The sequence below is a fragment of the Arachis duranensis genome, chromosome 6, assembly GCF_000817695.3.
Source record: "Arachis duranensis cultivar V14167 chromosome 6, aradu.V14167.gnm2.J7QH, whole genome shotgun sequence".
Lineage (NCBI taxonomy): Eukaryota > Viridiplantae > Streptophyta > Magnoliopsida > Fabales > Fabaceae > Arachis > Arachis duranensis.
The window spans coordinates 63,919,328-63,928,096 of NC_029777.3; the positions used below are offsets into that span (position 1 = coordinate 63,919,328).

Below are 8,769 nucleotides of genomic sequence, written 5' to 3' on the forward strand. Positions count from 1 at the left end.
GAGATGTATCCTAAGGGATGGATCGGGGTATCTCCTAGCCCAAACAGGTCGGTGGGATAGGCTTTTAGTTCTTTTTCTTCAAGTCCGAGTTTGTCGAAGGCCGTTTTGAACAGGATATCTGCAGAGCTTCCCTGGTCAATTAGGGTTCGATGTAAGTTGGCGTTTGCTAGGATAATGGTGATTATCATTGGATCGTCGTGCCCGGGTATTATCCCTTGAGCATCTTCTCGGGTAAACGAGATAGTAGGTAATTCGGGCAGGGGGCTGTCTTCTCGGACATGATAGACGTCTTTGAGGTGTCTTTTTCGCGAGGATCTGGATGTTCCTCCGCCTGCAAAACCTCCATTTATCATGTGAACGTGCCTTTCAGGGGTTCGCGGGGTTTGCTCAGCCCGATCTTCGTTATCTCCCCTCCTTCTCTTCTTGGTCTCTTCTCCTTTGTCTGCTATGTATCTGTCGAGTTTTTCTTCTCTGGCTAGCTTTTCTATAACATTTTTTAGGTCGTGGCAGTCGTTAGTAGAATGACCGTAGAGCTTGTGATATTCACAGTATTCGGACCGATCTCTCCCCGCTCTCCTGTGTTTTAGAGGTCGGGGCGGTGGGATTTTTTCGGTGTGGCATACTTCTCTGTAGACGTCTACCAGGGAAACTCGGAGGGGAGTGTAGCTATGGTACTTCCGTGGCTTGTCCGAGTTGGATTCTTCTTTCTTCTTCTGTTCCCGATCTCGATCTCGGAGCGGGTAGGTTGATTCCTTCCTAGAAGAGTCTCTTAGCTGGGAGGTTTCCTCCATGTTAATATATTTTTCTGCTCGCTCCTGCACCTCGTATAGGGAGGTCGGGTACCGTTTGGATAGGGACTGGCTAAACGGTCCCTCTTTTAGGCCGTTTGCTAGTCCCATGATGGCTGCTTCAGTGGGCAAGTGTTGTATGTCCAGGCAGGCTTTGTTGAATCGCTCCATGTATTCTCGGAGAGTTTCTTGGTTGCCTTGTTTGATCCCGAGTAGACTGGGGGCATGTTTTGCCTTGTCCTTTTGAATGGAGAACCTTGTTAGGAATTTTTTGGTTAGGTCTTCGAAGCTGGAGATTGATCCTGGTGGCAGGTTGTCAAACCACTTCATGGCCGACTTGGTGAGAGTGGTGGGGAAGGCTTTGCACCTAATCGCGTCGGAGGCGTCGACCAGGTACATTCTGCTTCTGAAGTTGCTGAGGTGGTGACTTGGATCGGTGGTGCCGTCGTAGAGATCCATATCGGGTGGTTTGAAGTTTCGCGGTACCTTATCCTTCATGATCTCTTGCGTGAAGGGATCATGGTTGCCTTCGGGGGTGGGGCCGCGGTCTGTCCGATCTTTCAGGTTGGCCTCTATTCTCCGCAGTTTTTCTTCTAATTCTCTGCGCTTGCGAGCCTCCCTTCTCAAATCTTGTTCAGTTTCTTTCTGCTTCTTTAAGTCCTCTTCGAGTTGTTTCAGCCGGTTTTGCTGTGCCCGAACTGCTTCTAGAATTTCTGAGCTCTTTTCTTTTTCGGGATTTTGTGGATCTTTGTTTGGGAGTGATGTCTTTGGGCGATTCTGTTTGTTTCCTCCCGGAGTGCGTGGTGATAGAGGGCTGTCCGGTCGTTCTCCGGTGTCAACTTCCTCCTCTTGTTCTGACGCAGCGTGGTCATTGTTGAGAGGGTCATCCGCCATGGTAGAGGGATGACTTCCAGGGTCCCCGGCAACGGCGCCAATGTTCCGAGGGTTACCTGAAACATGTAGCTCGGTCGTCTGGAGAGGCCCGAGGTGGGGTTCAGGGACCCGAGCTTGATATGCGGAGTGGTTGGTGGTTGTACCTGCAATGACACTCCGATGCTTAAGTTAGCATGGGTCCAAGCAGATATGTGTAGAATGTGGAATGAATGCCATACCTGGGTGTTCCAGTGTATTTATAGTAGTTGGCCGTGATCTTCCCTGGATAAGATATTCTTATCTTATCTTATCTTTTGGGAGTTTTATCTCTATCTTTGTGGAACCGCCTTTCCTAGGCCTTTTCGGCCTTTAGGCTTTTGGGCTGCGTTCTTTTTGATGGGCCTTCTTAGCTTTATTGTCCGAGGTCCGACCTCAGGCGTGGGCCTTTGGGACGAGGTCGGACCTTTCATGGATTTCGCCGAGTTGGGGAGCTCGGTCAGGGTATGAACACATACCAACCACCACATTAAAGACCACCACCCAACCAATCACAAGCTTCTCAACTCACATATCCATCCGCCCCCTCTAACCAAGATGATACACTCCGGACCATCATCCAAGGCCAAAAGGAACTACAAAACACACTTGCTTCCGGTCTCACCGGCCTCACCTCTACACTACAAGCTCTTCTTGCACGCATGGACCCACCATCAAATCCCACTCCACAACCCCCAATCCAAAGCATCATTCCCTCTCAACCTCAACCCAATCCTAAGGGAGGAATCAATGCCATCACTCTAAGATCCGGAACACAATTAAAAGAGAAGGGAGCAAAGGATTCAAACCCCATCACAACCGCTCAAGAGGAAGAGAGAATAAATATAGATGAGGTAGTGGAAGAGGAGACACCACAAGTCATAGTTGAGGATGAAGAAGCTCAACCAACAAAAGAGACCCCCAAGACTAAGAGAACCTTGGAAGAAGAAATTGCTCAACCACTCCCATTTCCAACACTTGCAAAGAAAGCTAGGAAGCGCGTAGAACTCGACCCCAAAATGATAGAAATGTTCAAGAAAGTTGAGGTAACCATCCCCCTCTTTGATGCTATCCATCAAGTGCCTAGATATGCAAAATTCCTTAAAGATCTATGCATGAACAAGGATAGAATTCTTGAATTGGAAACCATCCCATTGGGAAGTTCTATTTCTGCTTTAATGGGAGCATTGCCCGAGAAGTGTGATGATCCGGGCCCTTGTATGGTCACTTGCACCGTCAATGGAGTTCAATTCATAGATTGTATGTGTGACCTCAGAGAATGTGTTAGCATCATGCCTCTCTCCGTCTACTGGGTATTGAAGTTACCACCACTCAAAAGGTCGACGGCAAGATTTGTCCTAGCGGATAAAAGCATAATAACCGTGACGGGTGTTGTGGAAGATGTATTGGTGAATATCAAAGGGTTGGTGTTTCCGATTGACTTCTATGTCCTTGAAATGCCATCAAGCGAACCCGAGAGAGCATCATCCATCCTACTTGGAAGACCATTTTTGAGGACTTCTAGATTTAAGCTAGATGCCTACTCGGGAACATACTCATTTGAGATAGATGGGAGAGTCGTAAGTTTAGCCTAGAAGAAGCAATGAAGCACCCACCGGAGAATCACTCTTTATTCCGGTGTGATCTAATTGACAACATTGTTGCCGAAGTGCACCATGCAAAGTTGGATGAGAAGTACATGATTGAAGAAGCAAATGAAGATCCAAGCAAATTAAACACCACACACCATACAAACCATCCGGAGATTCAAACTTCAAATCATGACAAAAAGATGGAATTGAAGCCACTACCACCCCACCTAAAGTACTCATATCTTGATGAAGCCCAAAAGCTCCCCGTGATAATTGCAAAGGAGCTAACCCCTCAACAAGAAGAAAAGTTGCTAGATGTCTTGAGAAAAAATAAAAGGGCAATCGGGTGGAGTTTGGCGTATCTAGTGGGAATAAGCCCCCAAGTATGCGAGCACCGCATATTTCTTGAAGAAGGAGCAAGACCGGTCCGACAACCTCAAAGGAGACTTAATCCAACCATTCTTGAGGTTGTGAAAAAGGAGGTCACTTGGCTACTTGAAGTGGAAATCATCTATCCCATCTCGGATAGCGAGTGGGTAAGCCCGGTCCAAGTGGTGCCAAAGAAATTCGGGGTGACCACAATCAAAAATGAAAGTGGTGAACTCATAGCAACAAGGGTGCAAAATTCTTGGAGGGTATGCATAGACTACCGAAGATTGAATGCGGCCACAAGAAAAGATCACTTTCCACTACCATTTATTGATCAAATGCTTGATCGACTAGCCGGTAAATCATATTATTGCTTTCTTGATGGTTACTCCGGATACTACCAAATACACATTGCTCTAGAAGACCAAGAAAAAACCACATTTACTTGCCCCTTTGGAACGTATGCTTACAAGCGTATGCCATTTGGCCTATGCAACGCACCGGCAATGTTTCAAAGATGCATGATGAGCTTATTTGTGGACTTTCTAGAGCAATGTATGGAAGTTTTCATGGACGACTTTAGTGTGTACGGTGATTCATTTGATCATTGCTTAGGCAACCTTGAAAAAGTCTTAGAGAGATGCACCAAAACAAACCTTGTCTTAAATTTTGAAAAATGTCATTTCATGGTCAAGCAAGGCATTGTTTTGGGACACATTGTTTCAAAAGAAGGCATCTCCATAGATCCGGCAAAAATAAATGTCATATCTAGTTTACCTTACCCCTCCTCCGAGAGGGAAGTCCGCTCTTTTCTTGGACATGCAGGATTCTACCGGAGATTCATCAAAGACTTTAGCAAGGTGGCCTTACCTCTCTCTAGACTACTATAAAAGGACACTGAATTTGAGCTGACCAAAGAATGCATGGAAGCGTACGACAAGCTTAAAGTGGCATTAACACAAGCTCCTATTGTGCGGGGACCAAATTGGACTCAACCGTTTGAAATCATGTGCGATGCCCCGAATTATGCGATAGGAGCCGTGTTAGCACAACGCGAGGGTAAGATTCCCTATGTCATAGCTTATGCTTCCAAAACACTAGATGGAGCCCAATCGAACTACACTACTACCGAAAAGGAACTCTTAGCTATTGTTTTTGCTTTGGACAAGTTCCGAGCTTATCTTCTTGGTTCCAAGGTTGTAGTGTACTCGGATCACGCGGCATTAAAGTATTTGTTAGCCAAAAAGGAATCAAAACTGAGATTAATTCGATGGGTGCTTTTGTTACAAGAATTTGACTTGGAGATCAAGGATAGGAGTGGTTCCCAAAACTTAGTGGCGGACCACCTAAGTCGCCTCGAACACACAAAAGGAAACACCACTCCTATCAATGACTCCTTTCCTCTAGATGGTTCACACTCAATCTCGAAAGTAGTTCCTTGGTATGCCCCAATAGCAAACTACTTGGTTTCACGCACCTTCCCTCCCAACCTCAACAAGCATCAAAAGGATAAGCTGAAAAGCGAATCCAAATACTATGTTTGGGACGATCCCTATTTGTGGAGGTGTGGAGCAGACCAAGTAGTGCGACGGTGCATACCTCAAACCGAATTCCAAGCAATCTTGGACGCTTGCCATTCTTCTGAAGGCGGTGGCCACTACGCCCCCAAACAATGGCAAGAAAGGTCCTTGATTGTGGATTTTGGTGGCCAACCCTTCTCAAAGATTCTTCCCTCTATTGCAAATCTTGTCCCCAATGCATTCGGTTTGGAAATATTTCTAAGAAAGACGAAATCCCCCAACAAAATATGTTTTTTTGTGAAATTTTTGATGTATGGGGAATCAAATTCATGGGACCATTTCCAAATTCCAATGGCTTTCTCTACATTTTGTTAGTCGTCGATTATGTGTCAAAATGGGTGGAGGCAACCCCCACCCGGACGGATGATGCTCATGTTGTTTATTCTTTTGTGAGGAACAATATCATTTGTCGTTTTGGCTCCCCAAGAGCAATCATAAGTGACCAAGGATCCCATTTTTGCAACAAAAAAATGGACGGCCTCATGAGGAAGTATGGCATCACACATAAAGTTGCCACGGCCTACCACCCTCAGACAAACGGCCAAGCTGAGGTTTCTAACCGGGAAATTAAACATGTGTTGGAAAGGATTGTGAAGCCGAATAGGAAGGATTGGAGCGCTAAGCTCTCCGATGCACTTTGGGCATATCGAACGGCTTACAAAACACCCATTGGCATGAGCCCTTTTAGGCTTGTCTATGGTAAAGCATGCCATTTACCAGTAGAAATTGAACACAAGGCTTATTGGGCCATAAAGGAATGCAATCTGAGTTTGGGTGGAGCCGGAGTAGAGAGAAAGCTTCAATTGGCGGAATTGGAATGCTTGAGATTAGAAGCCTATGACAATTCTAGACTCTACAAGGAAAAGATGAAAGCCATTCATGACAAGAACATTAGGAGAAGGGAATTTAGACCCGGTGAGCTAGTCCTCCTTTACAACTCAAGGTTGAGATTACTACCCGGAAAGCTTAGATCAAGATGGGATAGACCTTACCAAGTAGAGAAAGTAGAGCCTTACGGGGTCTATCACTTGCGCCACCCATCAAGTCCGGACATTTTCAAGGTAAATGGGCACCGTCTCCAATTGTACCATGGTGAGCAAAGAAAGAACTCCAAGGAATTTGAAGTGTTCCTCTTGAGGGATGCTTCTCTTGAACAAGAACTTTGAGCTAGTGGAAGTCCAACTTAAGGACGGTAAACAAAAGTGCTAGGTGGGAGACACCCCACCATGGTAAGATCTACCATTTGTACATTGCCATTGAATTCTTCTTTGATTGATACTTGCTCAATACTTGACTTCATGTTTGGTAGCTAGGTATTTGATGAGGTTGTAGCTAGGTTTGATTTCAAATTTTGTTTCATTTGTTGAGTTCATTTGGTACTTTATCATGTTAAATCACCCTTCTATAGTGCTTAAGTGGCTGCTTGGAGGGTTGGAATGCTGGAAGTGGTGCAAGAACATGAAAACTTTTGAAAAAGCACCATTCTGCGCGTGCGCGCACCTGGCGCGTATGCGCCCATGAAGCATTTTCGACCATCCACGCGGGCGCGCAACGTGCGCGGACGCGTGGATTGCAAAAATTACCCCTCCATACATCTTCCAGAAAGTTGCGCCCACACTACGCCAGTGGTGCACGAATTTGTGATTCGCACAACTAACCAGCAAGTGCACTGGGTCGTCCAAGTAATACCTTACGTGAGTAAGGGTCGATCCCACGGAGATTATTGGTTTGAAGCAATCAATGTTTATTTTATTGATCATAGTCAGGAGGTCAATAAGATGATTTGGATTTAATTGTAAGAAGTCAGAGTATGTAAAATTGTAAGTTAAAATAATAGAGAATAATAGCGTTACTTGTTGTGCAGTAATGGGGAATATGTTGGAGTTTTGGAGATGCTTTGTCCCTTGAACTTCAACTCTTCCTTGAAATCCTTCAACACACGCAAGGCTCCTTCCATGGCAAGCTCTATGTAGGGCATCACTGTTGTCAGTGGCTACTTCCCATCCTCTCAGTGAAAACGTTCCTATGCTTTGTCACAGCACGGCTAATCATCTGTCGGTTCTCAATCAAGTTGGAATAGAATCCATTGATTCTTTTGCGTCTGTCACTAACGCCCAGCCAGTTAAAGTTTGAAGCACGTCACAGTCATTCAATCCCAGAATCCTACTCGGAATACCACAGACAAGGTTTAGACTTTCCAGATTCTCATGAATGCCGCCATCAATCCGGCTTATACCACGAAGATTCTGATTAAGGAATCTAAGAGATATTCATTCAATCTGATGTAGAACGGAGGTGGTTGTCAGGCACACGTTCATGGATTGAGGAAGGTGATGAGTGTCACGGATCATCACCTTCTTCACAATTAAGCGCAAATAAACATCTTAGATAAGAACAAGCGTGTTTGAATGGAAAACAAAGGAATTTTATTAAATCATCGAGACGCTGCAGAGCTCCTCACCCCCAACAATGGAGTTTAGAGACTCATGCCATCAAAAGTATGTAATTCATATCTGAATAATGTCATGAGGTACAAGAAATGTCTGTAAAAGTTGTTTAAATAGTAAACTAGTAACCTAGGTTTACAGAAAATGAATAAACTAAGATAATTGGTGCAGAAATCCACTTCTGGGGCCCACTTGGTGTGTGCTGGGGCTGAGACTAAAGCTTTTCACGTGTGGAGGCCTTTCTTGGCGTCAAACTTCAGGTTGTGACGTGTTTTGGGCGTTCAACTCCGGATCATGATGTTTTTCTGGCGTTCAACTCCAGACAGCACCATGAACTTAGCGTTTAACGCCAAGTTACGTCATCTATCCTTGCGCAAAGTATGGACTATTATATATTGCCGGAAAGCCCTGAATGTCTACTTTCCAACGCCGTTGAGAGCGCGCCAATTGGACTCCTGTAGCTCCAGAAAATCCATTTCGAGTGCAAGGAGGTCAGAATCCAACAACATCAGCAGTCCTTTTTCAGCCTAACTCAGATTTTTGCTCAGCTCCCTCAATTTCAGCCAGAAAATACCTGAAATCACAGAAAAACACACAAACTCATAGTAAAGTCCAGAAATATGATTTTTGCCTAAAAACTAATATTATTCTACTAAAAACTAACTGAATATGATTTTTGCCTAAAAACTAATATTATTTTACTAAAAACTAACTGAAACATGCTAAAATCTACATGAAATTACCCCCAAAAAGCGTATAAAATATCCGCTCATCACAACACCAAACTTAAACTGTTGCTTGTCCCCAAGCAACTAGATGAATAAAATTGGTTCTTAACAGAAATTTAAGAAGTAATAATATTTTAGAGTTTTAAATGAAGCTCAGATTCTTATTAGATGAGCGGGGCTTGTAGCTTTTTGTTCCTGAACAGTTTTGGCATCTCCCTGTATCTTTTAAATTTCAGAATCATTGGCATCCTTAGGAACTCAGAATTCAGATAGTATTATTGACTCTCCTAGTGTAGTATGTTGATTCTTGAACACAGTTATTTTATGAGTCTTGGCTGTGGCCCTAAGCACTTTGT

The 8,769-nt window shown here is 44.4% G+C and overlaps 1 protein-coding gene across 1 annotated transcript; it reads left to right on the forward strand.

Moving 5' to 3' along the window:
- Nucleotides 1-2,359: 2,359 nt before the first annotated feature.
- On the forward strand, nucleotides 2,360-3,292 carry LOC107493931 (uncharacterized). The gene has a single exon (XM_016114962.1). The coding sequence runs from the start codon at nucleotides 2,360-2,362 to the stop codon at nucleotides 3,290-3,292; it is 933 nt and encodes a 310-aa protein (XP_015970448.1).
- The last annotated feature ends 5,477 nt before the right edge of the window (nucleotides 3,293-8,769 follow it).

Excerpts from the sequence above, each read along its gene's own strand:
- LOC107493931 (XM_016114962.1), top strand. The coding sequence starts at position 2,360 with ATGGACCCACCATCAAATCCCACTCCACAACCCCCAATCCAAAGCATC.